Here is a 17,869-nt window from a genome sequence, read left to right as displayed (position 1 = left end):
TAATTGTAGAGCTAATTCAGTTGTTTTTACTCTTTGTTTAAAAGTATATTGTGTTCATACGGCTGAGTGCTTTTGTTTGTTTTCCATCAACCACACTCAAGCTGCAGAGAAAGTTGGAGTAGGTGAACAAAGGATTTTCTCCCTCATACACCTTCGAAATATTCTAGTCCAAAAATGGATTAGAAAAGCTGTAATATTTGTTTTTCATTATTTTGATGTTCCATGTGAGAAACTGCATGTTACTCATTACAAAAGTCTCTCACATGCAATTACTTGGCCTGAGAGGCTGCAGCTCTTCCTGCACAAGAAGCATTTTCTTCCTCCCACCCTGCAGGAACATCTTGCCTCGTTGAAAATCTGCCTCCTGCCAAACAGGGCACCTTGCTGCCTGTGAGGCATCAGCCAGGGGAACATTTTTTCCTGGTCTGACACTCGTAATCCCACTTGCCAGGCTGCTGCTGGCAACTGAGCAGGAAACGCTGTCATCCCCTGTCCTGAACACACCCTGTACAGGGTTAGGTAGGTAAACTTTTTTAAAAATTGAGAGGTGTGAAAGGGTCACTTCCTTGATTAGAAAAACTGAAAAGAATTAAGTAAAATACAAAAGCAAAAAAGTAGAGCTTCTTTCCCAAGCAAGCCTTCCTAGCTCTTGTCTTGGTTTACTCAGGTTTTTGAGCTCCTCCTTTACCCACAGCTGACTTGCTTCAGAGAGTTATTCACGGCTACATTTCCCTGTTCCTTTGTTAAAGATGGAGTCCCTCCAGGGCTGCTCACAGCACTTGCTTAGGGCTACCTTCCTTTCCCTTCCATCAAAACTCTCCTATAGGCATCTCTGCCTTTCACAATTTCCAAAGCTAGTCGTATCAAACACAGCTATGGAAATTTATATTTCCCCCTTCTGCTTTCTGGGGTAAACATATGTATTTTTTAAAAATTAATTAGGTAGGACACCACACTTCTTGAACCAGGGCGTCACGTTTCATTCAAATGAGATTCAAGATTTACTATAATGTACAACTTCAGATTATAGATCTCATATATCTAGAAATATTCAGCATATACATAGCTTTCATATTGCCTAATGCCTCTTTTTTAGTGCTTTGGCTAGCATCCACACTGCCTGTCCATTACTGTTTCGTACCAGTTGGGAAGTCTTGTCACTACAAAATGCAGTTTCCTCCAGCTGAAACTTAAGTGAAAGCAGTAAACAAAACAAATCTGTGATTCTGCTATAGTTGTAATAACCAATTCCTTTGTTCAGATTCAGATCCACTAAGATTCAGTAAAAGAAAATATACCATGTTAAAAGGTGAAAGAATACAGTCCATATTTCTTAAAATAGCTGATCTATTACCTTCTGCATGAATCCAGCCTCTTCTGCAGGGAACAGCACAACCTGAGCACAGAAAGTGCCATCCCTGTGGTACCAACTGCTCACTATGTGAATAATGAAATCATAAGAAAATAGGTGAGAATAGTGACAGCTATATCTTGAAATAGAACTGACTTGCACAATAATGTGCTTAAATACTTTTTGACTGTTGACAGAACAAAGGAGATTACATGTTGACCATAGGAAATACCAGTATTATGAAAACAATTGAGAAGTTTACTTCTGCAGCTCAACCTCTATCTCCTCCTACATATTCTTCAAAATAGTCTTCATGATATAAAGCTGAAGAGCAAAAAGAAAGTATAAAGCCAAAAGAAACACACACTGCAGTGCAAAAATTGAAAAAAACACACAGTCCTTCAAATAATCATTATGTTGGAGTTATAAGACATAACACAGCATAGTACTGAAGGCAAGCAGTAAATTTAAATTAAAGGATATAGAAACTGAATTTGCTTAATATGATTAGAATTTTTTCTTAATTTTAGTAACAACTGTTCTTAAAATATGATGTCATGAACATTACCCTTAAAATCACTTAATATTTTTCCAGTGTAAAATATTTCAGTATAAATATTTCCTATTTATTTGATATAGAGACATGCTTTTGTATTGCGAGTTTTGGAAAGGAGTGAAAAAATAGTGGTTTTGTGAAAGTGTCCACTTTTCTCTGAATTCAGTTTGAATTGAGCTCATAAATCTCACAGTAAAACTTAAGAAACTGCTACAACAAATATCAGAAAGACAAGAAATGAGAAATGGCTGATCTGACTTTCTGCTCAGGCTATTTCAGGATGAACAGATCAGCTTCCCAGATGTCTATTCATGCCTGGACTGGGAAAGCCATTATAATGCAAATCAGAGTTAAAAGGTCTGGGGCCTTACCTGGCCTGGAGGTATTCTCTGAAAAAACCTGTTTTTCCTGGTCTAGGAGTCATAGAAAGAACTGACCCCTTGAACAAGGTAAATGAGTTCTTCAGAGGCCTGGAATAAATTCCTAGGCTCAAGATGCTTTTTGGTCTTTGTTATTTACCCATTTCCTTCAGGTTAATGAACTTCAGCAGAAACAAGAGCTGGAAAACACCACTCTCACAGTCTCATAACTACGTTTTAGGCACCTAAAATACAGGTACAATGCCTAATGGTATCCATTAACACACTTTCAGTAACACCTAAGCACCCACAACGTGCACCTACAGCAACTGCCTCCATCTCTAAGCATTATCAACACTTTAAAAATCCCTGCTCTTAGGACAGAAAACTGAAGCTTTGTTAAAACTAGAACACTGACGGGAGATGGAGGAAATAGCTTCAGAGTTAATTTGATCCATCCTAAAGCTGTACTGCATGTCCCCATCAATGCCTAGCCACTCCCAGGGCTTGGAAACAACCCAGGCTGGTGCTGGAAGGGGGCCAAGCCCCAGCTGCTGTCAGCACAGGGCCCCGGGGCTGGGGGATCCAGCAGCCAGGCTGGGCTGCAGGAGGAAAAACCCAATTGCAGAGCAAGGCAGAGCTCCTGGGACTGAACCCCATGAGAAACTGGGACACTGCAACCCCAAGCCCATGAGGCAAACTGACCCCTGCACAGAACATGCCCTGGCAGTAGTTCAGACATGCAAAGAGAGGAGATCAACTCCATGGCACAAAACCCACACCCTGAGTTTTAAGGCAGCCTGATTTGCGTACAATAACTGCATGCTCAGGTATTTCTCCAGCCTCCTTTCATCTGGGACTACAGGCTGGGGGTTCTTTTTCCCTTTGGGCTGGTTTGGGGGGGGGGGGGGGGGGCTTTTTTTCCTTGGTTTTGTTTGCTAGGTGTGGGATGTTTTTTCTTCAATTAACAAGTTGCTACGTCACACCTTCTGAGTGCTAGTAAATATTAAAAACTAGAGGCAAGAAATAAAACAAGTGTAGAGGTGCAGCTACAAATAAAATTTTCTTGAGCAAATATATACAACTGAGATGCTCAGTTCACTCAGATTCATGGGCAAACACCATGTATTTTAGCCTGTATAGAACACCTAAGAATGAAAACTGTAACTCATATAAGAAGGGTAGAAAAATGCAAGGAGAAATCATAAACAAACAGATGTTGCACTTAATCATAGTAAAGAATTTTCTGTACACCAATAAAGAAACCTAAAAGGGCAATTGGATGACAGCAACATTTCTGAAGTTTCTTTGGATTCATTTTAATAAATATCAGGGAAAGGGAGGGATAATTTAGCTGTCTGAATTACTGGATTATGAATTAAATTGTTCCTTTTAACATTCTGTACTCAAACCACAGTCCTATTAAGTATAAGACTCTAATGTGAAATTTTAAAAAATGAGAAAATATTATCAGTTCTGCAAGTGATTAAGTCTAGCCCAAAAAGAACATGTAAGGCAAATGCTTTGGAAAGCCTGCCTTTCTGTATAAATGACAGATCAAAGTGTTATTAGTAAAATTATATAATCCTGTTAAACTGGATCCTGGAAAAGGAGTACTGAAAAGCAATTTAGATTCTACCTCTTCCTTAAACCACCAGGTTTTATTTATTTTAACTTGCAGGTCCTTGCAAAACTCTCACTGGCATGTACATTCTTTTCTTTCCACTGGAATCACAAGACAGGACAATCAGGTTTGTTATCACAAACCCCTCAAATGTAACATACACATGCACACATTTTTCTTGGGTTGTGGAATAGCAGTCTTCTGCTTTTCACACAAACTTTATAAGGATAGAAAAATTCGCACAAATTTATCTTCTGTTCTTCACTGAAGACTTAAAAAAAAAAAAAAAAAGAGATAAACCCCCCCCCCCCAGTGCACAGATGGATGGAGATTTCTTACATGTTCTGCACTCTGTACTGTCACCACAGGACCACCTGCAGTCCTGCACTGTCCAGATAGGTGTTCTCAAAAACACCTGGGTAAGCTGTTTGCCCAAGGACTATGTGCTGGAGATAAGAGATAATTAGCAAATGAAACTATTCCTAGCACTCCTCCTTCAACATTAAGTGCAGAGCTGCAGCAGCAAGCTGGCACCTGGTACAGGGAAATGCTAGATGTGATCATTTCAATTTACACATTCAGCACTACATCCCATATGCTTGTCAATGTGAAAGTGTCAGTGATAACAGAGATACCCTAAGAAACTGCTCTGTTGAAATGCTGACATGAAGTTTTTATGTATGAAACAGACCCTCTACTCTGGACCATCTGTAACTTCTTCCTTTTCTCATGGGGCATGTGTTGGCCATAAAATCTTTCCATTAAAAAAACATATAAAAAATTAAGCTTGACTTTAAAGGGAGAATGATAAGCCCTTAAACACTGTAAACCAAATTTATATATAAAAGTATTTTTCCTATAAATACACTACTTGCTCAGCAAGAATAAAAAAAAATTGCTGAGCAGAAAAAGTTTCCTGCAATTAGATATAGCAAAATTTATAGCTGTGCTGCAAAATTAGAGGAAAGTATGTAGCACTATGACTTGTACCAATATATAAAAGTAAACAAACTGGCACATTATGACTGGCTTTGTCTCTTGACTCTAGTATGTTTTTCCATGCCAGTGCTCTGTACACATCTTAAACTCGCAGGTGTCTTTTGTTTTTTGGTTTTTTTCCAAAATGCTTTCCAATGATCTCACAACCAGAAATTTCTTAAGTACAACAAAAGTAGGAAGCTTCTTTTGTGTGAGAAGTGATGAGTTTGCTGAATTAGGTGAGCAACCAAGGCTAAGGAAGACAATGCAGAGAAGCAGAATGATTTCCTCTGCACAGCTGAGGTCTGTGGTGTTGATCATCAAAAAAGGATGACGGAGAGGGTGGAGGGAGGGAAGAGGATGGCAAAATTTACAAGGCAGCAGTATTATTTACTACTTAAATGATCTGAAAATGCATTGAGAAGTGAGAGATGGAGAAATATGCTCTGTGATAATGTCTTTGAAAAGTAAAGTTAATAAAAGACAAGGAGATTCATGGCCACAGTAATGCACTCCAAAACCCAAACTTAAATACTTTTTTTAAAAATCCTAAGCAATGAGTCAAGAAATATCTCCTGGTACTCAATGACAGTGGATAATTAAGAAATGTACACTCTAAGCAGGCTACTTTGTGCATTTAAGTATTTTGGCATCTTCCTCTGAGGCCTTCAGTACTGACTACCAGTGAAAGAAAACAATCTGAAGGACTGAGATATAATGAGGCAATTTCTGTTCCAGTAAAAGTACATGTACTCTTAAAATCCCTAAAGGAGTCTTGAAAGGGCTAGTTTATCTGGGAAATGAACCCTTTGGAAAAATCTTGTTTCTCTCTGCAGGACAGAAATCAGATGCAACTCTGGATCTACTCACTGCACCCTTATAAAGACACAGAGGCTGTCTTCGGATTTGCACCTGTAAACCCTCGCAGACAATTTGGGATACCCTTCACCATCTTCATAACTAAATCAAGGAGAATGAGGCTCTAGATACTCTGACTTTAAATGACAGGGTCCCACAAAGGAACATTAATCACGTAAAGTGTCAAACTGGCACTGTACTCCAACAAAGAATGGCACGTTCTAGACCAGTTTTCCATATGGAAAAGAAAAGGCCCATTCAGCTGGCACAGTGGTTTCCCAAGCCTCAGTGGATGCACAGATCTTACTGGTTTTTCATCTGTTTAAGGGTGAAGCACTCTGACAGCTTTACCATGACCTACACCTCTCCCAGTTGCCAAATGTCTGGGTAACAAGGGTCAGGGAAGAGGCTGGGGGAAAGTTCTTCCTAAAAGAGAAAGAAAGGCTGTCTCCGGCTGGCTCTGCCTCCTGCATCACAGGGGTGCCAGAGAGACCACAAGGCAGCTGTTGGGGGGACAGAGCAGGAGTCAGCACTTCCTCCCACCATCAGAGGGCAATCGTGCAGCTCAGTGTCCCCAGGCTGACCCACCCGTGTGCAGGGACCCTCTGTGATGTCAGGAATGTCCCCCTGAGTCCCCCTGCCCAGCTGCACGGAGGGCACCTGCAGCCTCGCCCTTGACGGGCTTTCCAAGGCACACTGCCTACTGCAAACATCTTCTGATAATTAAATCTTAATGCTTTCACTTTGGAAAGCAAACACCAGTCACAGAGAAGCTGTACACATCTCCCCATGCTCCAGAGACTTTCCCAAATAACTTGCCAGCAGTACTAATTGAAAGCATGTAACATTAATATGTTAACAGCAGACACATGATCAAAAATACGAATTTTCAACAAAAACCTGGAATTTGTCAAGAGGGAGGAAAGAGATGCATTTATTATTGTCTGATTGTATTGTCTTAAGCCTTTATTTGGGATCTAATTTAGAAACTGCGTTACACATTTTAACATATGCTTTATGAGTGGGGTTTTTTTTCCTCCCTTTAAACAGCATCAAAGCCTTCCATCAACCTCATCAGAGGCACTCCAAGTTCTGACCTCCTAAACACAACAAACACAGAAAACAACTGCAGTGCTTCTCCTAAAGTATCTGACTGTAAGGTCTAGGTGTATATTCAAGTGACATGAGCAAAGCTGACGGCTCTAAAAACACAGACTTAATAGTTTAGGTTGCAGACATGCTATTGTGTTGTCAGCAGAATAAGCCACTCTTGTAACCTTCAATACTTTGGTTGAGGAAACGAAAAAAGTTGAGATTGAAAAATGGAGGGAAAGCAAAATTAAGCATTCTAAATCTAGGGAACTTAGTCTACTATCATCAAAAGGAAACACCAACTTGTGCTGCAGATCTAATTTAGGAGGCATGACTTTATAAATGCTCAAAGAATAAAAAAGGAAATTTTAACTGAGCATGTATGTTCACACTGTCAAAATATCTCTCTATCTGTATCTATATCTCTATCTATCTATGCATAAAACTACCCAGGTTTAATCTCTAACTATGCACATGATTTGCTGAAAAATTAATTCCCAATGAAGGGTATATATGTTTGTGGGCATTAAAACAGGAATTGATTCCAGAGGCTTTTATTCCAATACCTCCTTCTCTTTTAATTCCCTCAGGTTATCTTAAGAATGTAGTGTAATTGAGAACTATTTTAATGGAACAGTAATTCTAAATAAGTGGGATGCTGGAGATATATTGTATGTCTAAAACATGAAATATCAAGCAATGAAGATAGCATCTTTTGCCCATTTAAATGTTTAACTGGCATAAATAAATACATATTAAAAAGTCCTTCTAAGAACAAAATTTTTAGCTAACAAGCTTCTAGAAATATCCACCTCATGCAGGCCAAACCAAGGCATCACAAAAATATGCACTGTCTTTTTACTGATAGAGATATTGTTAATACTCCAGTGAATTGCTTGTGAACAGATAACTAACACCATCCTATCAAGATATAAACATGTTGCCAAAAATTTTCAAGATCTTTAATAATGAGATTTCCTTGTGTAATTTCTTCATAGTGTCACTGGTAACAATTCACTGGCCCTTATCAGACAAGAGTTCCCATTTTCTATCATTCCATTTTTACCTGCCTAATCAGTTGAACAAAAGTACTTTATGTAAAATGATTCCTTTAGTTGCCTTAGCTACAAATCCCTGCAGTATTGTATAATTGAAATCTACTCACGTAAGTTAGGAATAATTAGGCCCCAAAATTAAGTCAAACACAAAGTTAATTCAAATAGTCAGCTGCTGTCATTTAAATGGTTACAGAGTTTTATTGTTGCTTAACATCCTTGAATGCTTCTAAATGTACTTTTTTTTTTTCCTCTGTTACAACCTTATCCTTTACTCCAGGTGGAAAGAGGATCAAGGGAATGAATTTTGATTATTTCATAATCATTCATACCTTGACCAAAGAATTTCTTTACTAGTTTTTCCCCAGTTATTGTCACAAGATTTTTCTATTTTATTTTTAATCAGCCATATAAAAAAGGGAATAAAAAGAATCAAAACAGATGAGGCTCTAAGGTAAATAAAGTCAGAATCACTGAGTCTGTTACAAATAACATTAACATGATGACGAATTTTTAACAGCAAATATTCAGGAAGTCTCTCTTCATACTTCAAAAAACCTTTTGTAAGAAGAAGGCAACAAAGAAATACAGTTAAAATGGATCCGCAACAAATCTAAGAGCCAGAAAATAATGCATCAGAGAGGTAAGACTAAATATCACATCAGGAATTGTTCTCAGGACTGAGTCAGGACTCTGTTGATTTATCAGCGTGAAATTTCAAATAATTTGAACAGCAAAATAATTGTTATATTGTTACATACAAAGCATAAAATAATTGCTACATTATTAGATTACTTTGCAACTGATAAAGGAAAGACTGCTGGTTAGATGTGTTTCTGACTGTTTTTCTGTCAGCACTCAGTTTACACCACAGAACCAAACACTGTATCACAAATCCTTCAAGACAGTTTACATATGGATGACTTCCAGCCTTTTTGCATTGTGAATTTTTAAAAGTGTACAGATGCTTTTTATATCTAGGAAGATCTATATACATATATAGATCTTCAGACTAGAATAAAGATAGAGAAGATTACTGAGCAGGATTTGAAGGCCTAAACCATGCAGTTTATGCATGATATAGTATGCTGATAGATTTTTTTTTTCCCCCCAGCTGGTGCATTAATACATGAAGTGAGGTTTTGTGGACCCTATCCATCTTTATGGGTAATAATCCACATCACAAACCACCCGTTTGCCCTCTAGTACTTTCCATGCTTCACTCTTCACGCATGCCAGTTTCATCTGTTGCAAATTAAATGATGCAAAAGCGTAAGCAACAAACTGTTCAGTTTTGTTTACTAAAAGCATATTTATCTTAAGCCACTAAAAAGCATGATCAGTGCTCGGCTAGAACACAGACTTTTCCAATAGACTTTCAATGGCAAATGTTACAATGTTGCAGAATAAATAGCCACTTAATTCTAGTAACATTTTGCAATTAGAGGCAATTCACAAGCCTGAGCGAAATGAACCAGGGTAGCTCAGTGGGAGAAATACAGTGGAAGGCAGATCTAATCACAGGCACAGGACCAGCAGCAAACAGGAAAATTTGAGTGAAGCTCATTCAAAAGATGGTTAAAACAGAAGCGATATGAAACAGCACTGAAGCCTATAAAAGGCAAACATTTCCCATTGCTTTTCCAACTGTTCAGCACATAGGCGAATCTGGTTTCAGTGTCAACTTCCTCTCAGGTTTCCTAAATGAATTACCTAATTCAAATTTAACAAGAAAATTGCTCCAACAGCACCTTGCATTAATTGTACTTTCTGCTGAAAGAGAACAAAACTACCTAACTCCTGAGAGAGACATCAAAATCCCTGACAAGAGAGAACACAAAAGCCAGCCTTCCTTCCACCGACAAGATCCCTCATAAAACTCACCGAGTGCTGTATCCAGCAACTGAAAGTTATGTGGTCCCCCTGGGTTTCTCACATGTATGGGTTGCTCAGGCAACAGATGAAAAAAAAATTCATTTTGCTTCTCAACTAGTCTCCCCCACACATCTTTTATACACCAAGAAAACATCAGGGATTATGATACCAGGATAAATTGAGAAAACAAAAAGAATTAAACATTCCCAACCACCTGGACTGGCCCAAGCTCAGAAGGAACAAGCACGGAATCTCCTCTACCACTGGCAACACCCTCAAGTACAACTACGTGGGTTACCCTAATGTCACTGGGACATGGATGAATTGTCTCCCTGACTGAAAGGAGTCATAAACAGAGCTGACATTCACACAGCCCCATTTCTTTATACTTCAAATGAAAGCAAGGAGGTAGAGAGTATAGAAACAGACACAGCTTCAGCACAGTTGGGTTTTGAAAGCCAATAGAGTAGTTTCAGACTCTTTCTGGAACAGCAGAAATTTGGAACACCTCACACAAAAGGATTTTTTCAGCTCCTATTATCAAAAAGAACTACATATTCAATTTAACATATTATGTCTGTGGATTTCAGGTGTGGCTCGTCTACAGAGGCACAGATACAAAATATACCCTGTGTTAAAAATGTAAAAAATTTAGTATTCCTGAAAAAAAAATTGGAAAAGCATCCAGTATTCTGGAGTTTAAATTAAAGTATCAATGCAAACATAATAAACAAACAAACAAAAAAAATCAAAAGGAGCAACTGTAAATAGTCTTCTACAAAAACAACACTGATGAATAAAGATGATACCAGTTAATCACTGCAAAAGGTCAGACAGTTTCCAAGTGTGTCTTTGCCATTGTTAGGAGCTCCTATACTATTAAGTGCCTTTATAATGGGAGCAGGGATGGACAAGCCAAGAATTTCTCTGTGTGGATAGTTTTATCTCCTCTTCCTCATGTAACACAATCTGGAACGCTAGCCCAAACATGGAAGTGGGCACATACATGAAACATATTTTAGAGCCATTTGTGTAAGCCCTTTTTCTGTAGTGCCTTCATCGTACATTTTCTTCCTCCTATCAAGACATCCATCCATGCAATATACAATTAGCACAGACTATGACTTTCTGTACCTTTTACTCACAGAGGTAAACCACGAGCATCAATGGATATACTTGCAGATATAAAACCCATTTTGTGCTTGTAGAACTTGGCAACAAATACTAAACCTAAAATCACTATACTTTATGATAATTTTTATAATCTGATCATAAGGACACTAAATGCAATAAGAAAGTCACTGCTGAAGCATTCATGGATAGCAGATGCTTCAGGCAGTTATACTCACATTTTACACAATGACCTGAAAGTACAATATAAAACAATGCTAAAACTGTATATAAAAACTTGTTACTACGACAAGCAGCATTCTTCCACTCAACAAAAAACAGAAATGAAAAATAAAGATTTTTAAAATACAACTCAATAAAAAATAAACTATATGTTTTCCTATATTTAGTAGTAGACTACTAATAAAGCCCACTTGCTTTTTAAAAGACACGTCCAAAATCTGCTACTGTATTTATTATAAAGGTCCCTTTATAATAAACTAATCTAAAACATTCCCAGATTTACCTCTAACAAAGAAAAGCACCTTAGGCAATGATGTCGGTGCAGGTCAGCTGAAGGTTAAATAAACCCTCTCTTTGCACTGGTCATCAGCACAGCTCTCCTCACCCTCTGAGGCCCACCAAGGTTACAGCAACCAAAGACAGTAAACTCCAGCAGCAGCTTAGAGGGCTCTAAAAATACAGCACCTGCCCTTAGCACAACACACTGCACTTCTACCATTTTACACATTACAGGGGTTTTTTCTTCTGAACACAGAGCCCAAGAACATGCAAAATCTCCCCTCATAAAGGACAATGTTTTTAAGTAACTGAGAAGACAGAATATCAAAATAGTAATATTATTACTCATCTCATAGTAATTATGCATTTATACTCCTTTCTTTGCTTAAATTGTAAGACTCCTACACTAACACTTCCTAGCAAGTTTTCATTTAAATGTAAGTACAGTATTTAAAACGGTTCTTCATGCATTCTTCTACATGGTTCTTCCACATTTTGAAATAGTGATAGCATTGCTTTGGTTTCAAAAATGTAATGTTACAGCATAGAACCCTGCAGACCTCAGTACTCTGGGAATATATAAAAGGTTATTCACTGCCAGCATGTTAAAGTATCTCTGGATTTTCTGGGCAGTCTGTCAGTCTCTATTTTTTGAAAATGCAGTTGAAAAGCTTAACAGACGTTCTCGTTTTAAGAAGAAGTTTGGTCTTGCTGTTTAGATAAATCTTCTCTTAAGAAGACATCTTGGCCCTCTATTAGAAAAGAAAAGAGAGATGTCCCAGATATGTATGGACCAGAAAATCCCACTGAAAATTGGCATGATCTTTCAGGACAGAAAACAGAACCCAGAGCAGCAGTTGCTTTCTTCAGAAAAATTCTGCATAATCTGCATTAACCAATTAAGAAAAAAAAACCCCATCATTTGCTAAAGAATCCTAAACAACATCAGGTATACATGATATAAATAAAGACAGCATTAAGCTTATTAAAGTGATCCTCCAAAGACTGGGCAATACCAGTCTGGCCTTAGTGCACTGGGTGTGCTTATGGATGCTTTGCAACCTCTGTAAACCAAGTGGTTCCTACTAACTGGGGCCTGACAGAGCCCTCACTGTGATAAATCCCATGGCTAGAAATTAAATCAGTGCTCCTCTTGCTCTGGTGTGATTCGATAATGGATTTCACTCCTAGCAGAATCTATATCCACTGATTAACAGAAGTTGATTTCTACTCAATGCCATGGTACAAGTTTTTTATAATTTTTATCCTGGGCGAAGTCCTACTAATACTCCTAGTAAGCACGTAGTAAAGCTGACATGCTTTTACTGTTAATTCAGTACCTGTGCCATGTGCCTTAGACACTCCATGTCTGAGTGGCTTCACAGGAAGCTGAAGAGCTGGAGTAATACACTAAAATAGCAAATATCTTTGTAGTGGCCCAAAGTATGTTATCTGTATTTAGCATTTTCTTTAGTAAATGCACTACCATTGAATATGCACTTAGAACTGCTTCCAATTCAGCACTCAGCTCTTTGGCTGGCACAGCTGAAATTTACAGGAATATATCCTTTTCAGTGTAACACTCATTAAAACAAACATTCAGAAGCAAAGACAAGCTGGATTTCTTTAAATAACATTAATTCCATTTAGGAAAACAGAATTAAATAGATAATGAAATCATGATGCTTCTTCCTCTGGACAAAGCATAGATAATAATTCATAATAAAATGGATTTAAATTGTATTAAACCTTGGTTAGAATAGAATGTTAGCAAAGAAAATTATTTCAGCACTTCCCAGGCACTTGTGCTTTTCAAGCAGCAGAAAAGAATAAAAACAAACAGCATCAAAAGCTAGTCAAAAAGGTGGACTTTGTAAGCAAGATAAAGCTTAAAATACTGAAACCTGTACAGTCCAAAAACCAATCTACACCAGAATGTTTAGCTCTGACATCTTTTTTTCATATGCATATTAGTGTATCTGTCTTAACTTGCTTGAAGAGAAACCAATAATACATATAATATGCTTTCTACTCTGCTTTGCTATGGAAACAAGATGTGTGTGATCTCACTCTCTGGCTTTCTGTATTTTCTCAGATAATTTTTAACTTGTTAGTGATTTCACCTAATTAGGAAGGGGAAAAAAGGGGGGGGGGGGAAAAGGGGGGAAAAAAAAGGGGGGGGGGGGGAAAGAGGTGGTGTCAAAAGTAATTAACTTCCTAGAGTTTGTAGGAAACAGGTAAGTAAAGGTGCATGGGACTGAGCAGGAATCCCCTCCTGATGGTGTGGGGCAGACACAAGCTGGGACAGACAGGGACATGGGAGAGACAGGGGCTCTGGCACAGAGCAGAGGGAGCTCTGCTTTGCCCTGAGTCCCCAGGCCAGGCCCAAGGCTGAGCCAAACTGCTTCCCAAGGCAGTCCCTTCAGTCTGCCTTTGCAACAGAACTAGTTTGAAAGACATGCCTATATAAAATGCGCTAGAAAAAGGGACAGAAAAATAACTTTCAGAAATGAGATTAATAATACTCCAGCTCATGACTTGAGCTTTTCATTCCTCTTTTCAGCCTCTCGTCTCTTCCTCATTTAGGGCAGCAATGCTTGCTGTTGATGGCAGTAACAACAAACACAACAATATTGACTTCTTGTTGATCAGACGTACCAGCAGTGTATAATAACTTAGTGTGGGTTTCCTGTCCAGCTGTCGGCATTTGTCTGTTCCAGGTGCATTTTACCTTAAGGAATGGACTGTTTCAAAAGCAATCTCATCTGGACTGCATAGCCAGGAGAAAAAAAAAAAAAAAAAAAAAAAGGCAAAACCAAGACTTTCTTATCAGAGGATACGATTCCTGTTTGGATAGGCAACACTAAAAGAAAATTACAGCCTTCGTATAACTGTGCCTGCTTGCTAATTCCCTGGTGAGGTAAAGTTAAGGCTGTGAGAGTAATAAAGCCTTTTCTTGATTAGAAAATGTTTCATTATATGAATAAATGAATCACTTGTCCACACCCAGGATCATTCCCCCCCTTCCTCTCCATTAAACTGTACAGAAACATTAAAATGTAACAGCAGGGAATTCAGCCAGGTTTTATCTCTCCCAGTAACTGCAACAACCTTCATGTACACATCAGATTTCTATAAAAAAAACTACATTCCACACAAGAGAATTAAAGATTTTCTTATTTCTAGCAAAAGTTAGATGCTCTTATTTTAACCTTTGTTCATGTTCGTACTTCCAGGCATGAAGTGCTACTAAAGCATGTTATACTTGGCATCTCTTATTACTGAAGCAGAAGGCAATGTAATTTTGTGAGAAAGTGTAATAATGCAGTATTCATTTTTCTTCTGTGGCTGGAAGCCAACTCTATATTAATATTCATTTCCAGTATACAGAGCCACAGTATTTCATTTATTTTAAGAATTTACAATTAATTTGGTATGATTCTGTTATCTGCTCCTAATTTCCTTCCCTGTTTCTTTTAGCTGAAAAAGCAGCTCTTGTATAGACTTTAAAAAGTAAATTCACAACTGAAGCATCCAAAGATTGCTACTGGCTACTAAAAGCAAGAAAAACAGGGACTGAACAAAATGAATTTGAAATATTACAGATGACAATGAAAATTAACTTTCTGCAAATGGCAAAAATTCAATCTGCAGAAGTTCTCAGTTGACTTTTCCCTTTCCAAACTCAGCAGATAAAACATGTTTTACAGCTTGCTGTTTGCAACTGTAACCAAACCACAGAAAGTTGTTAGTCTGCTTTTCCTTTCTGCTTTCAAATGTTTTCAACCATCACACAGCAATGAACTGCAAGGACCTGAATGTTTGTAAAATGCATTAAGTAGAGAGATCTGAAGCAATTGCAATAATAATAATTTAAAAAAAACAAACCTTATTGTTTTAAAACTTCAGGAAAAAACCCCATAAATAGATGTCTCAACTTCCTATACCTTAGGTTTCACCTGGTGCAACCACTTTTGCAAGGTAAGTGCATTTATAATCAGTTATTACCAAACCAGCCAGTCACAAAGTTTATAACTCCAATCTCCTAATCCACATTTACCTTTCTTACCTATGTAGGAGGCTGGAAAGCATTTTGTCTTTCAGCTGTTTGTACTGACTGTCCTGTACAAGTAGGATTACAGCCAAGCCCCCAGCCCGGGCAGACCCCACCAGGGCAGCGAGTACAGCAGCTCCCAGAGCAGGAGTCCCACCAAGCATGAAACCATCTCAGATCTGCTCAGTGTTTTACTACATCCTGGCAGCATTTAAGAAGGAGGGGAGGGATGGGAAACTGACTGTGGAAGCTATTTCAGTGAAATGAGACTTCCCCAAGTTCAGAAACAGCCAGGAGGACTCCGAGGAGGCGCTCCCTGAGATGTGTGTGTTCACACATGCAGATGAACAGCCCATCTCGGCAGAGCCCGTCTGCCAGCAGGGCCCGAGCTGGGCAAGGCTGGAAAGAAAGCCAAGGAAATGATGCAGTGAGCGTGGAAGGCTGCAGAAAATATTTGAATTTTTAGGGATTTTTTATTCCTATAATAGTTCCTTTTTACTTATATAAATTTAGGAAGAAAGAGAGGGGGAGGCAGGGTAGCTTTCCAGAAGTATTTCTGAAAACCTGGCTTTAAAATTCCGGGAATTTTGACAGACTAACATGCATACCTGCTTTAAAAACTGGCGAGATCATGACAAAGATGCAGCAAGGAACTCTGTATATTATACATCAATTACTGAATAATGTGAGATGGCATCGAGACGCTATTTTATTACTAAACCAACCTTTTCACCTGCAATCTAGTCAATTAAAATGCTCACACTCAAAACCATCCTCAAGTTCTATATGCATATTTGCAATTCAAAGTTCATAAGTCACGTTTTCCTTTTCATTCATGTGTGTTCCTCTGTTTATTAAAAGGGCCACAAGAACAGCTGTGGAGATAAACTATACTTCACCCACTTAGTCTATGAAAAAAAAAAAAACAGAAAAAGAACAGATAATGCAACTTCTTTAAAAAATCTTTTTCCTTCCTCATCTCTTTAATTTAACAGCTATTTTAAACACATTTGATAGCACTGAAGTATTTTTCCTTTTTCCAAAAAGAGCAAAAATATTTTCAAGTAGATGCTATTTCTGTATGAACTTTGAGTTTTTATTTCCTGAAATTTAACTTGCATAGCACTAATCTTAATGAAGTGTTTGCTATTTTGTTTTCAGTGAGCAAAATTAGAAAAGTAAAACGGGTATTTCATTTAGTTGTTTTATATCACATTTAACATATCCATACATTTCTTGTGCAATAAGAATAGAAAAGGAAGGATAAACAGAAAGAAACCAAAAATAAGGCACCTACCAATCAAGTCTATTAATATTTCACTTGCCTGAATGTTGCATTTCAATTTCAACATATGACACTACCAAACCTAAAAAAACCTATTTCTTCTTTTCTTCATTAAAAAGGGACAATTTGAGTCTTATAAATTAAGCCTAGAATATACTACATTTAGTTTGTCATCCTCAAGCTTCAAGTTATCTAACAGAAATTAATTGTACAGTCCATTTAACTCATCTGAAAACCCAAGTAAAAAATAAACTAAAGCTTACCTTCAGTACACTGCAGGAAGCTGATAATGAGCAGAAACCAAAAACTTTGCATTCTGAAGCCAGAAGACACCATTATTGATCCCTGTAAGAATTTTCTTTGTATTCCTTAATGAATCCAGTTATAAAAGCCCAGCATCATCGAAACCAGTGGTCTGCATTATTCATCTTCATACCTGGAGTAGCAGAGGATTTGGAAGAAAAGGAAAAAAAAAATCTATCAGTACCTGAACACCAATAATTTGGAATACCAAATTTTACTTCACACAGAGACGGAAATATTTAGTAAAAACTGAGAGTATGCCTGCACTGTAGCTGGGAATTTGGCAGGGTTCTGGGATGTAATCTCTCAAGGTCAATCATCACTAAGCACAATGCCAAATAATGATACATGTTAAAGTTGAAATCATGAGTGTTACTGATGTATTTGCAGTAAGACACATGAAAAAAACCCAACAGGAGAATATTTGCACCGAATATAAGAAACTAGACCTGGAGATGAGTTGGCTAAGCTTTTCTCACTCCACAAATCTGACACAATCTGCATTTCTCTACCTCAAAGAACCACAGAAAAATTAAATCCAGGGTACTATATATTATATATTACAATTATATATATTATATATTTTTTTGGTGGGGGGGGATTTGAAACATGGAGTGGCTGAGAATAACACAGCAACTCCCCTCAGCAGGAAGGCTGAGCAGGTCTGCTCCCTGCCACGGCTCTGGCGATCCCTTCATGCTACACAAAGATTGCTCTCCTCGGATGAGAGAGGCAGTAGCAGCTGCTTTGCTGACAAAATATGCCGTTTGGTGAGGCAGCCTCTTCATATCACTGCACAGTTAGCTGTATTTCTACATAATAAACATCTTCAGAGAAAAGGGAATAA

General features: G+C 38.0%; 1 protein-coding gene across 6 annotated transcripts in view; it reads right to left on the bottom strand.

Annotated features, from left to right (window-relative positions):
• Positions 1-17,869, bottom strand: part of ADGRL2 (adhesion G protein-coupled receptor L2) — a 321,354-nt gene that overhangs the window by 106,620 nt on the left and 196,865 nt on the right. For all 6 annotated transcript variants that reach the window (XM_041421361.1, XM_041421359.1, XM_041421363.1 and 3 more), the window contains one exon: positions 16,983-17,155. In XM_041421361.1, the coding sequence (XP_041277295.1) occupies positions 16,983-17,055 (73 nt within the window). In that variant the 5' untranslated portion in view covers positions 17,056-17,155. The remainder of the gene's footprint in view (positions 1-16,982; positions 17,156-17,869) is intronic.

This window comes from Onychostruthus taczanowskii, unplaced genomic scaffold, assembly GCF_017590055.1.
Source record: "Onychostruthus taczanowskii isolate IOZ18803 unplaced genomic scaffold, ASM1759005v1 scaffold7, whole genome shotgun sequence".
Taxonomy (NCBI): domain Eukaryota; kingdom Metazoa; phylum Chordata; class Aves; order Passeriformes; family Passeridae; genus Onychostruthus; species Onychostruthus taczanowskii.
This window is presented reverse-complemented; position numbering and strand designations above follow the sequence as displayed.